Source organism: Hemicordylus capensis, chromosome 1, assembly GCF_027244095.1.
Source record: "Hemicordylus capensis ecotype Gifberg chromosome 1, rHemCap1.1.pri, whole genome shotgun sequence".
In the NCBI taxonomy this organism is placed as follows: Eukaryota; Metazoa; Chordata; class Lepidosauria; order Squamata; family Cordylidae; genus Hemicordylus; species Hemicordylus capensis.
Genome location: NC_069657.1, coordinates 369910091 through 369931589, shown reverse-complemented (window position 1 = coordinate 369931589; position 21499 = coordinate 369910091). Strand labels below are relative to the sequence as shown.

General features: G+C 43.6%; 1 protein-coding gene across 18 annotated transcripts in view; it reads left to right on the top strand.

Annotated features, from left to right (window-relative positions):
- The window catches only part of PRKN (parkin RBR E3 ubiquitin protein ligase), a 1235051-nt gene that overhangs the window by 430550 nt on the left and 783002 nt on the right, over positions 1–21499 (top strand). For all 18 annotated transcript variants that reach the window (XM_053295156.1, XM_053295166.1, XM_053295224.1 and 15 more), the window contains one exon: positions 98–216. In XM_053295156.1, coding sequence (XP_053151131.1) covers positions 98–216 — 119 coding nt within the window. The remainder of the gene's footprint in view (positions 1–97; positions 217–21499) is intronic.

The window sequence follows — 21499 nt, the reverse complement described above, 5'->3', positions numbered from 1 at the left end:
TTTTCTTGTTGTGAATTCTGTCATTCCAGCATTTCCAGTACACTGTTAAATTTGTAGTTTGCAAATTAAGTGTTTATTTTTACTTTCTTCCTGACAGGTGCTAGCAGTCACAACAGTTTTTATGTTTTCTGCAAAAGTTTCTGCCAAGCTGTGAAACCTGGAAAACTTCGGGTCCGTTGCAAAACGTGCAAGGAAGGAACACTGACTCTGGCAAGGGTAGGCAAAAATGTTCTTATTTTAAAGATATTGTCTGTCTATCTGTCTATCTATCTATCTCTTATTTATGAAGCACCTAATACCATATTTACCCAAATACAAGACAACTCTGAATTAAGATGAGCCCCTGCTTTCTAACATGGAAGAATTTGGAAATAACCTAATCTTGGATTCAGGTAAATACAGAGTCTTTCTCTTTCTCGGCAGTGTACAGTTTAAAAATACAGCAAAAATAAAAGCAAACACAATTAAAAAACACTCCGAAATACTGCACTATGGCAGCCTTAATTGACCTTTCACCTTTAAACACTGTGAACAACAACATTCTTTCTTATTTGCCCTTTTCCACAGCTATGTGGAATCACTTAAGGCTGCTTCTTAGGTTAGTTTTTCCAGAACAAGTAGTAATAATTCATTAGGGATGTGCCAATGTAAGTGTTAGTTATTTGCCATCTGAATTAATAGAGCAGAAGTACTGAAGCTCATAAACACATCAACCCTATTTCAGTTTTGTGCATAAAGTTAACAGTGAAGAATGCTGTGTACATTGATTTTCTGGTTCTCTCATAGTATTTATTGACTATTTCAGCTTTTGTATATGTTTCAGTAATTAGATATTTCCACAACATTTAATATATATACATATATGGATTTACTGCAGTCCTTATTATTGGCCTGTTCTTTTGCCCAGAACAATCTGCTCAGCAGTTTTACAATTTGAATATTGGTCTGATTTCTTTTGAAATTGGCATTTGAGTCCCTTATTCTGTATTGGTAGTGATGCTGATTGTTCTTATTCTCTAACATGTAAATACTAATGTTCATTCTGAATATGGCAGAGTGCTACTCACCCAGAGTCACTGGGCAGCTTGGGAAACTCAAACAATCTTTGATTAACCTTTGGGAACACCAGCTATATAAGGAAAATGAAAGAAGTAGGGAGAACTGCAGGGCGGGGGGAATAACAGACTGAGACAAGGAGGCTATTCTCACAGTGGGGGGAAACCAGGGAGCCCAGCCCAGTTTCCCCCCATCATGAGAACCACCGGGCTTGCGGGCGAGCCCAGTGGTTCTCTGGCAGCTAGCCTGCCAAAGAAGCCCTCCCCTTAAACGGGGTTAGTGGAGCGAGAGCTCTGCTAACTCCGTTTTCTCAAACATGAGTCGCCACAACGTGGCTCTGCGCCACGGCAACTTGCGAGGAGACCCCAGTTGGGAGGCTAAAACAAGCCTTGCGGCCTCGGGGGTCTTCCCAGGATGCCCCTTGCACTTGCATGGGGCATCCTGGGACTTCTGGGGGCCCCTGATCCCTACAGCCTCTACTGGCTCTGTGACGGAGCCAGTAGTCGTGTGGGCGGCTGATCCAGCTGCCCAGCAACGAGTGACTGCTTGTCTGTGGGGAGAGCCCAGTAAGTCTCTCCACATGGCTCATGTGGAGAGCCTCAAGGTTGAAGTTCAAATAAAAATGTAATAAAAACCATCTATTTAAAACTAAGGAGGATAGACAACTGAGAAAAAATGTAAAAAGAAAAACAGTGGGTTCAAAACGAGGGTGTGATGTGGGAAGCAAACACAGGAAAGAAAAATCTGCCAGGCCCTCTGTACTCAGAATTAGGAATGCGCACGGAATGCTTCATGCATATCCCAGGGGGTGGGGAGGTGTACCTTGTAAAAGGAGGCAGGCAGGTCCTACCTGCTCCTCCACTGAACCACTGCCCCCGCTCTGCCCCTTTGTGGCACTGTTCTTTAAATCTGACTTGAAAGCAGCAGCCACACCGCAGTCCCCTTTTAACTGCCACATCAATGGGATGCTGCTTCCAGCAGGCGTTGGCCATTTGCATGCTGACCCCCTGCGAGGGCTGCTGGGAGCATCATTGCGTTGGCGCGGCACAATAGTTTGAAGTGGACAGCAGCCGATTTCAAGTTATATTTAAAGAACAACAGCACCGTGGCAGCACAGGGTGGAGGAGGCTCACTGGAGGAGCCTTTTAAAGGTATCCCATGACCCACACTGAAACGTTTCAGCTGCAGGAGGCTGGATCGTTTCGGCACCTCTCCAAAGAGGCGCCGAAACAATTTGAGCACATCCCTACTCAGCATTAGCATCAACCTGGAGCTCAAAGTGGCAGTCCACTTTAATCAAGGTTTTATATTGCCTTTCCCCCCATCCCTTGCCCCGATTGGGTACTGCCAAGTTGTAAATCCCTGCCAAGTTGTAAATCCCAAGTTGTAAATCCCTATGATCAAGTAAATCCCTATGACACAGTTTCTCTGGGTCACAGTGCTGGCTGATGCATTTGTAATGCTAATTGGGCAGCAGGGATGCCAGTCATCATGCCTCTTGCTTTCTCCATCCTCCCCTTCTCCCCCTCTCTTCTGACTTAAATTGCTACATAGTTTGCATTCCAGCCTTATGCCATGCAGTTACTGTATGAGGCACTACTAAAATTAATTCTGTTTGTTTTATTCAATTTCAAACCCTGTTCCTTCATTAAAACCATGACTCCTATACCAAGTGCAGTGCCAATGGGAGTGTGCCTGCAAGCCCTGCACTGATGATGTGCTATTAAATCACCACCCCCATTTTCCACAAATACAGGTAGTCGTCAGACTTATAAAACAATTCATTCTCAAAAACTGTCTTAAGTTGAAATGTCTTAACGCAGAACCTATTTCCTATAAGAAATAATGTTATAAATGGGTGGTTGGTTGCAGAACCAAGGTCAGATACCCTATTTTTACCAAAATGATGTAGAATTTTGTACTAAATTGGTTAAATGAATCTTACTGCATGCAGGGGCTCTTTGCTGAGATCAAAGCTGGTGGTGTGTCAATCACAGACATGCGGCGGATAACTTGATGGAGATTTAACAATTGCTCATCTTTGCCACCAGTTCTCTTCCCAGTCTTTTCCATCCTCAAGCCCTGCCCCTTCTGGCAGTTGGATGTTATATGCATCTGGATGGCCACTGAGGAACCTGCCCACCACCCCTCTCATTTAACTCTCCTTCAGTGTGATAGGGAGAGAGAGCTCAGCCCACACACATTGCCTGGCCCCCTTCATAGGAACATAGGAAACTGCCATATACTGAGTCAGACCATTGGTCTATCTAGCTCAGTATTGTCTTCACAGACTGGCAGCAGCTTCTCCAAGGTTGCAGGCAGGAATCTCTCTCAGGCCTATCTTGGAGAAGCCAGAAAGGGAACTTGAAACCTTCTGCTCTTCCCAGAGCGGCTTCATCCCCTGAGGGGAATATCTTGCAGTGCTCACACATCAAGTCTCCCATTCATATGCAACCAGGGCAGACCCTGCTTAGCTAAGGGGAAAAGTCATGCTTGCTACCACAAGACCAGCTCTCCTCTCCAGACCAGCTCTCCTCTCCTTCCCCGTTTAACCAGCCCAGGAAGAAGAGTAGGAGGCAGAGGCGAATTACCCAATTGTCTCTCCCCCCACCCCCCGCACTCTAAAAGTGAGGAAAATCCAGGAAGTGAGACAACTGGGTAGCTCAGTTTGCCTCCTCCTTCTCCTGGGTGACAGTTAGATGGAGAGGGGGTGGGTGGGAGGGCTTTGAATAGGTTGGGCGTTCTCTCTTCCTCTTTCACCATCACAGCACAGCAGTTGAGCCTGGAGGAGGAGGATCAGAAACAGAAGCAGTAGGGAGAGCATCTTACATGCACAAGTCTGCCAGTCCCTTTGCATCCTCAGATGCAGCAGTAACTACCACCAGGATTGCCAGTCTTAACAACAGTGAGAGCCTGAACTGCTGTAATCACCTCCTCTTCCTCTAGCCCATGCATCAGCAACTTTCTAGCAGAGTCTCCCCTCCCACTACAAGTTGGCAGTTTACCAGCATTGTAAGTGCAATTTGTGTTAAATGTGGTAAAGTACTCAGGGAGAGGCCCTGGCTGTGACTGAGCATCCTGGGCACCCAGTGTTCCAATCAGGCCTGCTCACATGGTTTGGTCACATTAATTATTTTCAGAGCCATGTTTGATCTACTGATTGATGAGCAGCTTATACGTGGCTGAGCAAATAGTAAATGGGCACATATGTGTGATGTAAAGGAGTAATTCACAGAGGTCTCTGATCATGTTCCCAGCTAAGCTACATTAAATCAAATCTTTTAACAGAAGCTGGAGGCAGTGGTTTTAAGATAGTTGAAAGTGATGCAATAGAGTTTTATTGCCCACATTGGGCATATTTGTTCTACTGTAATCTGTAGGTAAAAGGGGTTTTGCAGGGTTTTGAAAAGCTTCAAAATCCTGCCAAACCTGTTTGACCAGAGACAGTGAAAGGATGTAGGGAGTGCAGGTTTGAAACAAGGAGTATTAAGCCTCTGTACAGATATATTGTCTTCCCTTAAACACTATTGTCTGTCTCCAGATACAGTGAAAAGGACACAATCACTCAAGAATGGGAAAAAAAGTATCCTCTTTCTCAGATTGCTGTGCTAGTTGGGAGTATCTTCTTTAACTACATTACTCACTGCCATCTCTTAAGTGTTCTATTTCCCTGTTTTGCTAAGGAGTATTTAAGCCTTTATAAATTGAAGCTCACAACTGAAAAAAATCAATGAGTTGCATTCATCTTCATGCACTACAGCAACACAAATTTCTTAAGAGCTTCTCATTTCCTAAGTAGCACAGCAGAATATAAGCTGGCATTTGTTTCATTGACATTCTTTTATTGGCATGAAAGCACGCCCTGTGTAAAATCCACATAAAATGTTGGACAGCATTAACTTTCTTAGGAATGTTAATCCTTTTTGGGTTGGTAAGCTGGGGATGGACAATTTAATTGAATTGAACTTGATGAACATTCTCTTCTCCTGGTATGAAGACTGACATTTTAAACATTTGTAAGTATCCTTACTTTAAGATCCTCTTTAACTGTCATGCCTATTTGCATATTATTATTTTAAGAGACTAGGTGTGAATTTAACCTTTATAGAACTAGATTTTTTGAAAGCTAAATAAATCTTTTAAAATAAGAAAAAATATCAGTGACTTTAAGCTGAGTTTTGTATTTCGTGACTTATGCACCATGAGAGGTTTATAATGAATTAGATTTGTTAGTAATTGTGTATGGATAGAGATGTGTTCAGAGAACTTGATTAAAAGTTGTTGGTTCAGGTCTCACAGGTAATGTCAGATGTCTTCTATAATGCTTAACATCCCAATTTAATTGTACTCTCTGTTCCAGTGTTTATTAGAATGCCCCAAACTGCCCTAGTCATGCAACCACTTTGACTTTACTTAAACTGTAAATCAATACCTCACTGTGGTGTGTATGTATCAGTATACGTATGTGTACAAGCTACCGATCCAGAAGTAGTTGATCTTTGTAATGGTCACAGTCTTTGTGTTGAACTAGGTAGTATAATTGATTATAGATAATGTTTTGCCTGAACTAGACCAGAAGACCATAAATGCTTGTATTGGTGAAGAAGAGAATGCACATAGCTAAGCTGGGCCACAGACATATGTCTGTCTATCTGGTTCTGGATTGTGTGAGATCTTGCTAGTATATTATTTATTTGTATGTATAATTTAAAGTTTAATACAATAACAGCAATAGTCATTTGTGGTGGAGCAGAATGTTCTGCATAGCATTTGTGTTTGTTCTCTCATTATTTTCAGGGTTGGAGACTTTGAAGTCATAACTGAAGTTGAAAAATGTTGAGCTAGTTAGCTACCTTAAGTGGCGCAGTGGGGAAGTGCTTGACTAACAAGCAGAAGGCTGCTGGTTCGAATCCCCGCTGGTTCTGTATCGGACAGCAGCGATATAGGAAGATGCTGAAAGGCATCATCTCACACTGCACGGGAGGAGGCAATGGTAAACCCGTCCTGTATTCTACCAAAAGAAAACCACAGGGCTCTGTGGGCGCCAGGAGTTGAAATCGACTTGACGGCACACTTTACGTTAGTTAGCTAGTACTTCGATGATTCAGAGATAGAGACGCAAGTTTTGGGCCATATAGAAATATTTTAAATAAATAAATAAATATAAGTTTATCTTAAAGAAAATAAAATGCCAATCTTGAGATTTTAGATGGAATTAAACAAGAGAAACACATTTGATTCACATTTGAAAGGGTTCATGTCTTTTCAACTAGATAGAAAATGAGCATTTAATCTGCTCTTCAACATCTTAGCCTATGCTTGTAGACTTTTCACACTTGCTTTTTAACAACACATTGACTTGTTTGTACATAACACTATGGATTGCAATCCTATAAACACATAGATGAAGAAAGGCTGCCGTGCCTGTCACAATCATTAAAGTGTGAATAGCATCAGTAGGAATAGACTAAAGTGTTCTTAGCATGAAAATGTGTCTGTGTGAGTGGTGTTGACAAGTTGTTTTGCATATGATATAGCAGCCAGGGTAAAACATTGAAGGATGTTGGACAAGAAGTGCTGGGTGACTGCATAACAGGAAATTCAGCTTGTGAAAACATTTGATAAAAGAGTATACTTGATTTGATAAAAGAGTATACTTGATTTGCATAATTCAGTTCATAATCAATGCAATATATAGTTTTAAAACCTATTATCAAGAGAGATGCTCTGTGTCTTCTGTATATCGAATGGCAAAACTTTCAAACTTTGGAGCAAGACTCTTACAGAGGTTGGGTGGGGAGAGCAAAACACCATAGGAACATAAAGAGTGCTGGGACTCAAAAGTGAGTTGATGCTGCTGCTGGAAGATAGGCATGGGTTGTGGCACTGCTTCTAGAAACATTCTATGTCTCTAAGATACCATAAAATCTCTGTAAGTAGCAGCTAAAGGGAGGAGCTGCTTAGTTGACTATCCTTTTGTTCAATGCCTTAATCACTCAGATAGGGCCTCCACAATCAATGAGTTATTGGGTGTTTAAAAAAATGTAGTCTTTCAGTGGATGAGGAAGTAGGATTTGAACCTTGGAAGCGGGTGTAAAGAAGGGAGACTACCATTCACATTATAATAAGCGTTAACATATCCTTGCTTTGATATTTAGATGCCTTGTGCAGAGCACATATCTCAGCTGCTTGCTATTACCCTTACATGCTCCCTCATAGACAGACAGACAGATAGACAGATACATACACACACATACATACATACATACATACATTATTATGGTCATTGACCCAACAACACAAAAGAAAGACAGTACAAATCACAGTAAAGATAATACAAATAATACAAAATATAATGTCAGGGTCTTCATAATACCGATAATTCAAACCAACTCAGGCCTAATCTTACATGCGGCCGCACAGAATTTGGCCACACACAGCGTTGTGGGTGTTGGAAGTGAAGGATTCTGCGCTGTCTCGTGTCTCAATGACAGAGGGGGACAGATTAGTGAGTCAGAGAGCTAGAGGGGTCAAGACATTGGTCATTCGTCCTCTCTACTGCTCTGATACTATCCCTTTGGAATGTAGATTGCTACTGTCAGGGACTAACTTCCTTCCTGCCTCCCTTCCCTTCTTCCTCTCTGTTAGAAGTGAAGGACTATGCGCTGTCTCTTGTCTCAATGACATAGGAGAACAGACTAGAGTCAGAGGGCTAGAGGGTCAAGGCACTGGTCATCCCTTTTCTACTGCTCTGACACTATCCCTTTGATATGTAGATTGCTAATCTCAGGGACTTCCTTCCTTCCTGCCACTTCCTCTTCCCTTTTCTTCTTCCCTTCCTTCTACCTTGCAACATGCAAGTTCCTCTCCCCTGCACCATGTGTTCAGAGATGCAGAATCCATCTGCATCCAGCTAAATAGATAGATTAGAGATACTATCTCTCCACTTTCCTATCTAGAATGGAGTTCTCCAATAAAGACTCCTTATATTGATTTGAAACTATGAACTGGCTCCAAGTTTCTTTTGGCTCTTAGCAGACACACATGCCTAGGCAGACTCCACTGTGTTTTGCCTCTGTGCACTCTGCTATAATAGAAGGGTATTTCTTACCAGAGAGAATTCCCAACAGTGGGTACACAATGGTCAGCTAGTAAAAAGGATGCATATCCATCATCTGTTACAAAAGGGATATTTAATAAGAGGGAAGAGATATGAGAGATACAAATATTCCTATAAAATGAACAGTATAAAGGGATGTGTGTCACAGTCTCAACGCCATGGCCACAAGGACAGATCTGGTTAGTGATGGTGATTTTGTGATGCCTACCCTCCAATATGAACCACCTAATGGCACAGCGGGGAAATGACTTGATTAGCAAGCCAGAGGTTGCCGGTTTGAATCCCCACTGGTATGTTTCCCAGACTATGGGAAACACCATGGGAAACACCAGACTATGGGAAACACCTCTATCAAGCAGCAGCAATATAGGAAGATGCTGAAAGGCATCATCTCATACTGCGCGAGAGGAGGCAATGGTAGACCTCTTCCTGTGTTCTACCAAAGACAACCACAGAGCTCTGTGGTTGCCAAGAGTTGACACCGACTCGCTGGCACACTTTACCTTTTAGCCTCCAATACAGCTGATGGGAGTGCATTGAAGTGTGCAAGGGAGAAGGCCCTTCTCTGGGACAGAGAAGTTAAGCTCATTAAATAGTGATCCAGTTTAGTGTAGTTAGTAAAACTACCAAGGAAGTTTCTTGCAGAGATTCATGCCAAATTGCTTTGCTTTTCAGTGTCTATTGTATAATGTTTTATAAGCCCTTTGGCAGCATCAGGACCCAGAGGCATTAAAAATTGAGGAGAGAATCCGTGCTTGCCCAGCATATCACAGAGTTGTTTACATCAACTAGATTGGAAGCCATCTTCCAAAACGAGGGGGGCTAGTCTTTTGTGGGGAGGAAATTATTTTAATCCAGAAGTTAAATACATACATCCAAACCTTGGCCTCCAATGTTGTTAGACCGGCCTCCAGCCGTAGAATAACAGTGGGCACACGTATAGGAGCCGAGGATAAAGTATCTAAAAATTTTGATTAGACCATCTCAATTTGCTTAAAAGTATGCCGGGCACAAATAACGGCCCCATACAGCAATTGTGAAAGCACTTTGGCCTCATAAACCATAATTACAGATGGTATACAGTGGCCACCTCTATGGAAGAAAAACTTTAAAATAGCAGAAGCACTTTTCTGAGCATTAATTGCAGCATGCTCACAATGGGCCCTCCAGGGGCCATTTTCACTAAAGACCATTCATTCCCAGGTATTTATAGGTATTTACTTGTTAAATTACCTCTCCATTAACCCTCCAGACATCTCTCTCTCTCTCCCTCCCTCTCTCTCTCTCTCTCTCTCTCTCTCTCTCTCTCTCTCTCTCAAAAACCACGATCTTAGATTTTTGGGCATTCATGGTTAAACTCTCCTCTTCACAATATTGAGCTAGCCTATGTTAAAGCTCTTCTCATGCCAACAGATGTTCTAGATAAAATGGCTGCATCATCAGCATAAAGTAAAACCACTATAAATTTATTGGCTGGTTTAGGAGGGTGGAAATCCGAGTTATCCATACACTCAGCAAGAGAGTTTATATAAGAATTAAAAAGGAGCGAGGCCAGAATGCATGCGTTTAACTCCCCTCAATGTGGGAACAGACTGGGTCAAATCTTCTTGGGCACTGCATCTCACCCTCAATTCGGGGTGTGCATGGAACTGGCTGATCTGATCTGGTTCGAGTCTGAACTGGACCCAGAGGTGTATTTAGGGAAAATAGTGCCTAGGCAAGCACAGAAATTGCGCCCCGTCCAAACATCTGACACCCATCTTTCAGATAACTTTACCATAATAACAGCTCAAAAATACAAGTCAAGCTCGTTAATCTTTTAATATTTCAAAAACTATTTAGCAGTGGACATAGCCAGACCAAAAAATGCTGGAAAACTACCAATTTCAGTATGCTGGGGCTCATGAAATACCCCAAAACTACGTGGAGGTATACTTGGAAAACTAAACAGAAGTGTCTGTCTAATTATCTACTATGCATTGTTGCATCATTATTACATAAGTTTTAAAAATAAATGGAGAATTTGACTTTTCCCAGATACTCTGAAAATAATTAATGGATATGCAGAGTAAACTGTGTCACTGCTTGGAATATATTCTAGTATTTCAGAAAGACAGTTAAAATGAGAGAAAGAGAGCAAGAAGCTCCCAGTGGGGCTTAATACTGAGGATTTCACACTCATTCAAAGACAAACTCACCATTAATTGTCATATTATTAAAACATCACATTTAACTCAATTATCACAAGAAGCAAAGTAAGAACAAGTGAATATAATCCTAGCTCATAAGCTTCAGTTCCGTATTCACAAGACCTGATTCTCTGTACATAGTGCCAAACTAAATATGTGTACAGTGACTTATATTTTATTAAATTAATTTTTTGTAACCTGTAGCCCCTTCGGGGGGGCTTCCTAAAGGCCTTGGGGGTGGTCTGCAAAGGTTCCTCCTCCCCCTGCTGGCCTCTAGGGTCTCACAGGGACCATTTGAGCATGTGCGGTGGCCATTTTTAATTTAAATTTTTTTAAAATGGCTGCTGAAAACAAAATGACCACCATGCATGCTCAAATGGCCTCTGCGAGTCCTGGCATGACCTAGGGCCTCACAGAGGCCATTTGAGCATGCGTGGTGGCCATTTTGTTTTCATCAGCCATTTTTTAAAAAAAAAATAATTTTAGAAAATGGCGCCCCCTTCAGGTGGCGCCCGGGGCACGTGCCCTGCCTGCCCTACTCTAGATACGCCCCTAACCCGAAATGAACCGGGCCAGATTGGTCCAGCACCCCCTCGAAGTTAGAGTGCTGGACTAGGATCGGGGAGACCCGAGTTCAAATCCCCATTCAGCCATGATACTTGCTGGGTGACTCTGGGCCAGTCATTTCTCTTTCAGCCTAACCTACTTCACAGGGTTGTTGTGAGGAGAAACATAAGTATGTGGTACACTGCTCTGGGCTCCTTGGAGGAAGAGTGGGAGATAAATGTAAATAATAATAATAATAATAATAAATAATAAGTCTGGGTCGGGGGGTTCTCTCTCCCTCCCCCTCCCCCTCCCCCCCCCTCTCTCTCTATATATATATATATTCCCCAAACTTACTTCCTCTGTGGGAGTTATCCAAGGCGGTGTGTGTGTGTCAGTGTCAATGGAGGTTCCCCCTCCTCCCACTGGCCTCCCTTAGTTCTTTGGCCCATTTTTAGGCCTTTCCCCCAATGGACCTCTGCATGGCTTGGGTCATGCCTGGGAGGTTTGAAATTGTCCTCTTTACATGTTCACTTGGTAGCCATAGTGGCGAATTCTCCTACTGGACAGACTTCTTGGTTGAACAGAACAGAACTTTATTACGGTCACAGACCAATATACAAAGAAATACAAACAATGCATCATGTAAATAAAATAAAAAAGAGAAGAAAGAAATATATAAACTACTTATCAAATGCTTTGCTAAAGATCAGATTGAGTTTTGCAGATTATAAAGCAAAACCTGGCCACTATATTAATATTTTTTCCATCTTGATTAAGTAATAAAAACTTCAAATAAAAATCATCAGAGTGTCCTAAAAACTTAGACAATAAGGGGGAGATTAATCTCAAGTGGGCTTCCTTAAAAAAATCACAATATAAAATTGAATGTGTACTGGTCTCTACTAGGCCAGAACGGACTTCTTGGTTTAAGCACCCTTTGGTGAAGCATTTTTTAAAGGGTCTCTCACATTCCTTGCCAGATGACTGTTATGGCCTCTGCTTGCGACCTCTCCATTGTACTTGCCAGCCTTTTGCACCCTCTGTTTGAACTGTTAGCTTCCATTAAACCTAGACTACTTCTTGGTGGCCATCAATTTAGACTGTAGAGTGAACAAGCTTCAGGCCTTGAGGTCAGACCCACCGTACCTTCCATTTCATACAGACAAGGTCGTGCTCTGACCGGATGTACAGTTTCTTCCTAAGGTGGTTTCCAGTTGTCATTGATCTCAGCCGGTCAACTTGCCAACCTTCTTTCAGAACCATTTGTCCCCAGCAGAACATGGGCTGCACCATTTGTAGATTCAGAGGGCTCTAGGTTTTTATATACAGAGATCTGCAGCTTGAAGGGAGTCTCACTCCCTTTTTGTGTCTTATGATGTAGTGGTGTGCCCGAACCGGTCCGGCGGCCATTCCAAAGAATGGCCGAACTGCCAGACCGGTCCGGCCCTGCCTGGTTCGGGTCCGGGTGGGGGGTATGCCTTTAAGGGCAGGGAGGGCTTGCTTAGCCCTCCCGCCTCCTTGCCCCCGCCAGCGCCCGTATTTTCTAGTATAGGGGCGTTGGAAACCAGCCGCCCCCCCCCCGCCGCCGCCGCGGCGGCGAAAGAACTCCCCATGCCAGCCCTCCCTCCCTCCCAGCTAGCTGCCCGCCCGCCCTCCCGCCCGCCCGCCCGCCCGCTGCTCACCCGCTCACCGGATAGTAAACGAGAGGAGCTCCGGCACAGAGCTCCTCTCGTTTGGAAGGCCTCCGGCAGAATGGTGTTTTGCGCGCGCGCGCATGCGCGCACCGCAAAGCACGCCGTTCGCCGGAGGCCCGGTCTACCCAGCAATCGGAGGCCCGGTCTACCCGGCCCTTTCCCGGCGGGTAGACCGGGCCTCCGGCGAACGGTGTGCTTTGTGGCGCGCGCATGCGCGCGCGCGCAAAACACCATTCTGCCGGAGGCCTTCCAAACGAGAGGAGCTCTGTGCCGGAGCTCCTCTCGTTTACTATCCGGTGAGCAGGTGAGCAGCGGGCGGGCGGGCGGGAGGGCGGGCGGGCAGCTAGCTGGGAGGGAGGGAGGGCTGGCATGGGGAGTTCTTTCGCCGCCGCGGCGGCGGGGGGGGGGGGCGGCTGGTTTCCAGCGCCCCTATAATAGAAAACACGGGTGCTGGCAGGGGCAAGGAGGCGGGAGGGCTAAGCAAGCCCTCCCCGCCCTAAAAACAAGGCCCCCCTTCGGTGCTGGTCCGGACTTCTCTGGACCGTGCACATCACTATTATGATGGGCCCTGAATGGGTCTGCAAGTCTCAGTTTCCGCTACTGAAGTTGGCTTGTAAGCCGCTGTCTGGGACAGTCTGAGCAAATTCCGCTAGGACTATGTCCACTTTGATTGCCTTTGAATGCTCGGTTCCTCTGGAGGCTATCTGCCAGGCAGCCACCTGGGCGTCTCTTCACTCTTTCTTACAACATTATGTGGTTGATGCCAGGGCCCATCATGACACTGCATTTGGCAGGGCAGTTCTGCAGTCTATTTTCTGATGCCCTCCTCTAGGTCTCCAAGCTTGTCATACAGCCAGAGGTGTAAAAGACAGAGACCACATTGAAGAACAACAGGTTACTCACCTGTAGGTTTGGTTCTTCTAGTGGTGTTTACATGCCCTCCCATCTTCCCCACTGGACTCTGACTGAGGAGATGAGGAGAGGTGCAGCCGCATATAGCGGCTGGGGTTCCCACCAAATCAGGAGATGGAGTTTGGAAGATGCCGATGAGGTCTCTGCACAGGCGCAAAGCCCAGAGGTATAAAAGGACAAATGACCACTAGAAGAATCAAATCTACAGGTGAGTGACCTGTTGTTACCTGAATCCATTTCAAACTGGCTTTAGAACGGGCTATGGGGTGGAGAGAGACAACCTTGGTCAACCTGATGAAAGATCTTTACCAAGGAATGGACAGAGGGAGTATGACTTGGTTTTTTGGATCTTTCTGCAGCTTTTGGTACTATTGACCATGGATTGTACGCAGTACTCCAGGTGTGACCGCAGCATTGTTTTGTATAAGGGCATTATAATATTAGCTGTTTTATTTTCAATCCCCTTCCTAATGATCCCTAGCATGGAATTGGCCTTTTTCACAGCTGCCGCACATTGAGTCGACACTTCCAAAAGTTGATTATACATTGTGTGACAAAGTACTTCCATTTGTTGGTCCTAAATTTCCTGGCAATCTCTTTATTTAGCAGGGGTAGAGCAACTGGCTGTATCCACACCCAGCGCAGCATCCCTCCAGTGGCTGTTGCTGGTGTCTCTCTTATGTGTCTTTTTAGATTGTAAGCCTTTTAGGGACAGGGAGCCATCTTGTTTGTTTGTTTGTTTCTCTATATAAACCACTTTGAAACTTTTGTTGAAAAGCAGTTTATAAATATTTGTTGTTGTTCTGCAAGATTCACACCACACACTAAGGTCATTGAAAGAGGTCCGCCTCCGGATGTCACCAGTTCATCTGGTGGTGACTCGGGAGCAGGCTTTCTCTGTAGCTGTTCCCTGTAGAATGTTCTCCCTACAGATATTTGAGGCTTAACATCTTTATCAGCCTTTAAAGATACCTTAAGATACCTTTTTTTTTAGCCTGGCTTTTAGTAACCTTTGAATGTTTTAAATGGTTTTAATTCATTGTTTTAATAGTTCATTTTGTTTTGTTTTTATTGTATTTACTGAGGCACTACACACGATCAGTGTGTCGAGCCTCATGGGGTTATGCGGGAAGAGCAGGCTTAGCCCGCTCTCCCCACACACGAACAGTCACTCATTGCTGGGTGTTTGGATCGGCCGCCCAGGAGAGCAGCTGCTTCAGTTGGGTGCTCCCACGCCTGGCCTCAGGTCCCTCAGGAGCTCCAGGGGTTGGCGGAAGGGGAGCACTGTGGCACCCCACCCCTGGAAAGCACTGCGTGAGTATGCAGTGCCTTCCAGGAGTCCCCCTTCCCTCCTCCCGAGTGTGTCAGCCGCAGTTGCAAGTAGTTGATAGACACACAATCAAGCAAACAAGATTAACAGAGCACTCGCTCCACTAACCTCATTTAAGATGAAGGGGTTTTAGGTGGGCTAGTCGCCGTCGAGCCACCGGGCTCACCCGCAAGCCTGGTGGTTCTCATGATGGGGGAACACTGGGCTGGCTGGGTTTCCTTAGCCCAGTTTCCCCCCATCATGAGAATAGCCTCACTGTTATTAACTGCCTGGAGCTTTGAGTCAGACAGCATAAAAATTAAATAAATGAATACAGGCCACCTCCAGCCTCAGAGGGAAGATGCCCTGGAATACCAGTTGCAGGGGAGTGGGCATGTCTTTATCTCTTGCCTGTGGGCTTCTCAGAGGCATCTGGTGGGCCACTTTGGTAAACAGGATGTTGGACTAGATAGGTCTTGGGCATGATCCAGCAGAGTTGTTATTATGTTCTTAATACAGCACTAGTCAGGGGCGTAGCTACAATTGAGCAGAGAGGTTCAATGTACGCAGCTCCTGCAGCTCCTTAGGGCCCTCCCAGCTCCACTCCTCCAAATTTCCTTCATTATCTCCCTCCCTCCATGGAGCTCCCCTAGCTATGCCCCTGGTACCAGCTCTGACTTTGGTGAGATTAGAGTTCCCCAGGTCAACAAAAATAGCTGTGGGATGAAGTGGATGCATTGATTATACTTTTGTCAGCTGTTGTTTGTTGATTTTAAAGATTGCAGTGGAATGTAAGGGTGAAAGCCAATCTTTAAAGAGCAGCTGTTTAAGTAGTGTTTGTGTCTGAGTAGTTTTGAGAATCATAACAAACAGAAACCTTTATTTGTTTTTGTATAAACAAGAAGTATTTTGAGTTCTCACACCAATGTTTAAATCTAAAGCTGCAATCATCTACTTACTTATCCAGGCGAAAGTCCCTATTTAACTGAGTAGTACGTAAATTCTTTTGAGTAAACATTATAGAATAATGCTTCAAAGGTTTTGCATAAGAACGGCCCTGCTGGATCAGGCACAAGGCCCATCTAGTCCAGCCTCCTGTTTCACACAGTGGCCCACCAGATGCCTCCTGGGAGCCCACAGGAAAGAGGTATGTGCATGCCCTCTCTCCTGCTATTGCTCCCCTGAAACTGGTATTGAGAGGCATTGTGCCTCTGAGGCTGGAGATGGCCCATAGCCACCAGACTAGTAAACACTGATAGACCTGTCCACCATGAAACTGTCTTAAGCCCCTTTTAAAGCCGTCCAAGCTGGTGGCCATCACCACATCCCATGGCAAGGAATTCCATAGATTAATTATGCACTGTGTGAAAAAGTACTTCCTCTTGTTGGTCCTAAATTTCCTGACCTTCAGTTTCATGGGGTGACCCCTGGTTTTAGTGTTGTGAGATAGGGAGAAAAATTTCTCTCTGTCCACCCTCTCCACTCCATACATATTTTTATACACTTCGATCATGTCTCCCTTAGTCACCTTTTTTCCAAAGTAAAGAGCCCCAGATGCTGTAGCCTAGCCTCATAAGGAAGGTGCTCCAGGCCCCTGATAATTTTGGTTGCCCTCTTCTGCACCTTTTCCAGTTCTACAATATCCTTCTTAAGTTATGGTGGCCAAAGATGTATGCAGTACTCCAGATTTGGCCACACCATAGATTTGTATAAGGGTATTATAATATTAGCTGTTTTATTTTCATCCCCCTTTCTAACGATTCCTAGCATGAAATTAGCCTTTTTCACAGCTGCCGCATACGGAGACAACACTTTCAATGTATCTGGAAAGGCAAACTGGACAATTTCTATGGTAAATGCATTTTGCACAGAAAGCTTCAAAATATATATAGGTTAAATTTTGTTCCTTTCAAATAGTCTATACATTTGCACTTGTAATTTATTAGCTAAGTGGGGTAAACAAGTATGGGATTTTCCTAAGAATGATGTATATTTCTGGGAAATTAGTTTAGCATTTCAACAAGATTACATGCTACCAAATGCTTTAAAATTTGGACAAATATCAGTTTTTTCAGGCAGAGAGAGGGAAGATCAAAATATAGTTTTAGTACTTCATTAGTTCACATCATGTTGTAAAGTAAACCCTTCTTGGAAGGAGCTTAGAACAAGTTTCTGCAGCCTAGGTGAGAAGTGTCAAAATGGAAGAGGAGAAAATTAAAGTAGCTAATTTACTTGCAGATTACATTTTTGCAGTAACTACAGAAGCAAATACTGTGTCGGAGCCAGATGACTGGATAGATAACATAAATTTCAAAATGCACAGCCAAGAACAATGATGTGTGTCCTTTCCCTCCTGAAGGTCTGAAATGATACAAAAAGTTGAGATTATTGTTCCAAAGCCCATTATTCCATTTTCATTGCCAGTACACTTTAAAGAGAATTAACTTCCTCCTATTCTGAATATATTTATTGATTCCATTACATTTCTCTATAAGCTGATGTGTTCAAAATTCTGGTCCTTCTAGTCTTCTTAACAGCTTATGATGATACCAGTCATGGTATCATTCTGGATAGACTGCCAAAAGGAAATCAGGCATGGTGCTTCAGTAGTTCTGTTCCACCTCGGATGGCCAATTCCAGAAGGTGATGCTGGGGAATTACTGCTCAGCCTTGTGGAATGTATGCTACAGTGTCCTCCAGAGTTCAATGTTGTTTTTTTAACAACTTCATGAAACTATTTAATGAGAACATTCAGGATTTTGGAATTGAGTGTCGTCAGTATGCTGATGATACCCAACTCTACTCCTCTTTTACATCTGATTCAGTTGAGGTGGTGGAAGTGATGCTTGGGATCAGTAATAAACTACATGAGGGACAATAAAGAGAAGCTCAGTTCTTACAAGGAGATACTGTTGGTGAGTAGTCCATCTGTTCAGTGAGGTCATGTTCTTAACGGGTTTGCGGGGTGGGTGGGATCCCAAAGGATCAGGGAGTGCTCATGGATCCAGCTTTGTCTCTGGGGGCATCAGTGGCACAGAGTGCCTTTCGCCACCAGAGGCGTATTTAGGGGAAATAGCACCTAGGGCAAGCACTGAAATTGCGCCCCCTGTCCAAACATCTGACACCAATCTTTCAGATAACTTTACCATCGTATCAGCTGAAAAATACAAGTCAAGCTCATTAATCTTTTAATCTTTCAAAAACTATTTAGCAGTGGACGTAGCCAGACCAAAAAATGCTGGAAAACTACAAATTTCAGTATGCTGGGGCTCATGAAATATCCAAATACTATGCGGAGGTGTACTTGGAAAACTAAATAGAAGTGCCTGTCTAATTCTCTATGCATTGTATCATCACTGTTGCATAAGTTTTAAAAATCTGTTCATGCACCAAGATAATCTTTGGAGGTCCTCTTCTGGGTGGCCGCAATCCCCCCCCGCCCCCCATTTGAGGTGAGTGCTCCTCTGGAGTACTCTGACATTGGCATCTGCCTGTGTCCAGATTGTGATCATTTTTCTATGCATACATGCAAATTTGGTTATTGAGCTACTTCCTCCATTTATTAAAGGCATAGATACACATGTGGTTGCTTACATGTCTGAGAACAAGCGTAGTAATTGTAGCAAGAACACTTTGCAGATACAGTGAAACAGGCTTGCTGTGGAAGCTCTCTGGATATGTTTTGTTATATGCCACAAAACACACAGTGGAGGACTGTAGTCTGTTCTGCAGGGTCACGTGTGAAAAATGGGAATTGTCCCATGCTGTACTGTGTGATTTATAAATTTCTAATAATCAAGCTTGTTCAAAGCAGCAGTAAAAATAGTAATACTAGTAAAAGTAGTAAAAATAATACTAGTAAGACATTGTTGCATTCTTCATCATTCTGCAGGAATGGAAAAAGAGCAAAATCTTGTTAATTTAGTTATTGGATAATGTGTTCATTTCTAGATTCTCTATTTATTGCCATTTTCAAGAGGGCAGTACCTATGCCTTTCTCTTTTTATAATCTACCATAAAAATACCATTTTAAGTAGCAAGAACCTTTAGTATTTCAGTGCTAGACACATCCCTTGACTTTTCCTTTGAGGTTTTTTTTTTTTATTGGCAGTTAAGGCAACGTCAGTTGCAGTGTAATGAGCTATTGATGACTGGAAGAATTAACAATAAATAAATGAAAGATGCTTCAGTGTTGTGTTTTTGTACAAGAAGCAGGTTTCTTCTCTCCTTTAATTTGCGTGTAGGCTGTGACCTCAAGATAATTTCTAACATGCATTCACAATTATTTAGTTGGTGTTACAGCAAGTTAGACCTGTTGTACCCTGTTTGTACAGCCAAGCTAATTAAAAGAAATGTGAGAAAGAATTGTTTCAATTATGTGCAGGTTATTGTCTACTTAAGAACTCCTTCTTGACCTTTTCAGTCCTTGACTGAAACAATAGGAATACTCACACAAAAATGCTAGAGTCAACTTTATTTTCAACACATTAATATTAAAGGCCATAATTCTCAAAACAACACATAAGCTCCTCCTCCATGCATTCCTTGCATTGCAGTGAATGAGACTTAAATAGTAGCATTGCAGCAAAGCTGGTGACTTTTAAAAAGTGGTTATATACATTAATGGAGGATGGGTTTATATGTAACGATTGGCCATGACAGCTAAACATTTGGATGCAGTATACCTTTGATGACCAGATATGGTGGGGGGCAAATAATAGGGGTTGGCTTTCGCTAGGGATGTGCGAACCGGTTCTGAGGTTCGGATCCAAACCGAACCACCCCTGGTTCGGTTCGAATCTGAACCGAACCGGGGGTAGTTCGTTTCAAACCGGTTCGGACCAGTTTGGATCAGTTCGGACACCTAAAAATTGGTAGGATGGTAGCTGGCAACCACGGTTACCTGTCACCCAAACCACAAAGCAATCAGACACTCGTACGATTTTTTAATGAATTTTTGAAAATTATTTTTATTTTTTCCTCATAGAATATAATGAGACTTGAACAAGGCCTTTATTCCTTATTGTGGAGCACCCATGGGTGCCAACAACCATGTAAACCCTGAAGCAATCAGACACCCCTATGATTTTTTATGAATATTTGAAATATTTTTAATTATTTTTCTCAGAGTATAATGGGACACAAACCAGTCCATATCCCCTATTGTGGAGCACCTAGGGGCACAAAAGTGGGGTGGGTGGTAGACAGACAGGGGTGCCTACCACCCAAAAAATCCCAAGGCAATTGGACACTCCTCTGATTATTGGTGAATTGTTAAAGTATTTTTGAATTCCTCATAGAGAATAATTAGGATTGCAGCAAATGTATAGCTTCATGTTGGGGGGAAAGGGGTGTAGTAGAGTGCAGTGTGGTGGGTGGTAGTTTCTAGGGTGGGCAAGGAAGCTATCAGAATTATTTGAAAGGAATTGGGCAAAGGGGTGATTTTTAAGTGATTTTTGAAGTTTACGCGTCTTTAAGGTTTTTCTCCATAAAGAAGCATGGAGGTGTCAGCAAATGTATAGCTTCACGTCAGGGGGAAAGGGGTGGCCTAGAGCGGTGTGGGGTTGGTGGTAGTGCCGGGTAGGGGCAGGGAAGCTACCTGAATTTTTTCAAAGGATTTGGGCAGAGGGCTGATTTTTGGTTAATTGTTGAAGTTTACGCGTCTTTAAGGTTTTTCCTCATAATAAGTTATAATGGAGCTTTCAGCAGCCCCATAAGTGCTTCTATGATAGCAAATGAGATTTTCAATGAGACACCATGAATCCACTCTAATATGCTATCATAGAATCCACACTCAATACCTCAGAAACAAGAGAACCCTGTACCCCATAGGTTAGAAACCCATGGGGGTGGTTGGCACCCTATGTGCACTACATCACCACTCGCTCTGGGCCACCCCAGCACCCCCCCATGTGCACTTTGAAAAAATCTTACTTGATAAGCCACCCACCAGAGTCAAATGTAATGCTTGGAAAGGGATAATACTGGGGATGGCGACACACTCATAGAGGGTTGTGACAAATCCTCCTAAGCAGTCTCTGTCTTGTCAACACAAGTAGAGATGACCTATAAGAAAAACCATTTAGTTGCCACCCCTGTGGCACGTAGGTTTCTACCAATGGCAATTTGACTCACAACTTATACCACTTTTTTGGGGTAGGCTCTCCTTTTTATAACTTGTGCAGGGATCCTTCCTAGACAGTAAAGTAAAGTTGTGCCATCGAGTTGGTGTCGGCTCCTGGTGACCACAGAGCCATGTGGTTTTCTTTGGTAGAATCCAGAAGGGGTTTACCATTGCCAAGCAACCTAATGGCACAGTGGGAAATGACTTGCCTAGTAAGCCAGAGGTTGCCAGTTCGAATCCCCGCTGGTATGTTTCCCAGACTATGGGAAACACCTATATCGGGCAGCAGCGATATAGGAAGATGCTGAAAGGCATCATCTCATACTGCATGGGAGATGGCAATGGTAAACCCCTCCTACCAAAAGACAACCACAGGGCTCTGTGGTTGCCAGGAGTTGACACCGACTCAACAGCACACTTTACTTTACCATTGCCATCTCCCGCGCAATATGAGATGATGCCTTTCAGCATCTTCCTATATCGCTGCTGCCCAATGTAGGTGATTCCCACAAATTAGTCTGGGAAACATACCACTGGGGATTCAAA